Source organism: Octopus bimaculoides, chromosome 14 (assembly GCF_001194135.2).
Source record: "Octopus bimaculoides isolate UCB-OBI-ISO-001 chromosome 14, ASM119413v2, whole genome shotgun sequence".
Lineage (NCBI taxonomy): Eukaryota > Metazoa > Mollusca > Cephalopoda > Octopoda > Octopodidae > Octopus > Octopus bimaculoides.
Window position 1 is genome coordinate 1,034,507 of NC_068994.1, and position 2,360 is coordinate 1,036,866.

Consider the following 2,360-nt stretch of genomic DNA (forward strand, 5'->3'; position numbering starts at 1 on the left):
TATATATATATATATATATATCTGTATACACTCAGGTATGTATCTGTCTGACATACAGCTACTTGGTCATGTGGTGGACTATGTATTGTATTGCATGATATTGCTATGCATTATTTGTCGATATCCTTTAAATATCATATTGCACACATGGCTTTAAAACCTATTGATTTATTGCACTGTTATTGCCTATATTTAGACCCTGGAGATGATTGAACACAACCACAACAGAGTTGAAACATGCTTCTCTTGTCACATTTTTATGATTTCACGTTTGTGATAAGCACCAACTTCACACAGAAGTGACGAAAATATGGACAAACCCAGATCAGTGAAAGAAAACTGGGAAATCTTGGAATTGGAGCAAGAGATTTGTAAACAATAGGACTAACCTTGTTCTGAAATTATCTTGGTATTTCCTCATAGAGGCCCAAGTTACGTTCTGTCCAGTCACATCTGCTGTCCATATCTGTCAGTAAGGTATCGTTGAGAAAACTGGGTGCAAGAACAACGTTTTGTTCTTCATGTTCACCATAGGATGTCACTCTTACTGGCTGACTATACTGTTTAGACAAAAAGAAAATACATTTTGTGAGTTTTACTTTTATTTAATTTAAATATTTATTCATTTAATTTGTATATTTCTGCCATCCCAGACTAGAGAGTTCTTGTCTGCTTTTTGAATTTGAAAAATCTGAGAAAGCATGGCAAAGCCAATAGTTTTCTCAATGCCTCTGCTCCTGGACCACCTTCATAAACACTAGAGCAGTAGTAGCAGCAGCCAATATGATGTAACCGAATACAATTTGTTTTTAGATTAGTTTTTGAGGGGAAATATATATATATATATACGAGCAATATATGTGGAGGAATAGCGATGCTGAAAAAGGAAGGCTTTGAAGGTAGTAAGGAGTTTGGTGTATGCAAAAAAATATTTGATAAAGGATGTCAAGTGGATGCGTTTGGTGGGATGGAAGAGGTGGGGTGTTGTCAATAATGTTTGAAAAATGAAGGGCACATTGTAACAGTTGGAAAAGGGATGGAGAGAGGGCACAAGATGGATATTAAACGATGATGATGATGATGATGATGATGATGATGATGATGATGTGTGTATAAATGTATACATGTGCATGAGGTGGGTGGGAAACTGTCTTAGATAAGTGAAAATTGTCATTTACGGAAGATCTGTGTTGGTTCTACATCATAGAAAGATAATATTCTTGGTCACATGTTGTTACATGAGTAATATTAAGCCAGCATAAAACTATAATTTCTATTTCAAAAAATTCAAATAAAATGGTTTAATGAAGTAAAGATTGTTTGCCAACATAACATGGCAGTCCTGGTTCAGGACCAATGTTGCTTTAATTTAGCCCCAGGATTCCCTTGTTCGAAAATATAAGGACACAGATCGTGTCATATAGCCAGCTGGAGATGATGTCTCCTGGGGTTAAATTACAGCAACATTCGTCCTAAACCAGGACTGCCATGTTATGTTGGCAAACAATCTTTACTACAAAGTATTGTTGCTGAATATCTCACGTTGTGAGATTTAAAAATAGTAATTTTCAAAAATGGTTTACTGTTTTCTTTCTTTCTTTTTTTCTTCTTGCTGTTTCAGTAGAGTACAGTGCTGCAAGTACCATACGGCACAGACTACAGTTTTATCTGTAGCATACTAGAGTTACTCTTGTTACCAGTACAGTTCAGTCTGTGATGCTATCAACACTACATTACAAAGCAAGTGTTATTTTCTCATCACTTACAAAATCTTTATTTCAATACATTTCTGTCAGCTGCACATAATAAACATCGTTTGTATATTTTGACTTGAGTGACAACACAATCATTTATGTGTGGAGTCTGATTCACAAGGAAGCAATCAGAGGATGATGTTGGTACTTGTAGTATGCATCCTGGAGAGATTTGAACTCAGGACAGTTTTATATCAGATAAATCACAGAACATACTATCCAGCCAAATATTTGACAGTGAATGCAAAGTTCCTCTGTCTTGGGGGAGACAGGGATGTGGAAATTGTGATAAGATATATTGAGAACTACTTGTATGAGGCAGGCTTCAGGTCCAGCAGGGAATGATGTCAACGTGAGCTGTATCTCTTCCTCTGGTTGTGTTTTTTCTTCTAACATTGTCCCTCTCTTCATACAGCTTAGCTTCTGTGAGCCAAGGACAAAGCGAGACAGATTAAGGATGGGCTTAAGGATGGAAAGAGGACAGCTGGGATTAAAGGGTGAAAGGCTGGACAGAGAAACAAACTGATGGATGGGCTTAAGGATGGACAGAGGACAGCTGGGATTAAAGGGTGAAAGGCTGGACAGAGAAACAAACTGATGGATGGG

General features: G+C 37.0%; 1 protein-coding gene across 6 annotated transcripts in view; it reads right to left on the reverse strand.

Annotated features, from left to right (window-relative positions):
* The window catches only part of LOC106872617 (protocadherin beta-15), a 70,184-nt gene that overhangs the window by 30,995 nt on the left and 36,829 nt on the right, over positions 1-2,360 (reverse strand). For 4 of the 6 annotated variants that reach the window (XR_008265511.1, XM_052972928.1, XM_052972929.1 and 1 more), the window contains one exon: positions 390-560. The exons of 1 other annotated variant lie outside the window; for it this stretch is intronic. Coding sequence is in view for 3 of the 5 variants with exons in the window: in XM_052972928.1 (XP_052828888.1) it covers positions 402-560 (159 nt within the window). In the remaining 2 variants the exon portion in view is untranslated. Of the gene's footprint in view, positions 1-389; positions 561-2,360 lie in introns of those variants that run through there. One more of the 6 variants, XR_001409789.2, reaches the window with a different exon arrangement.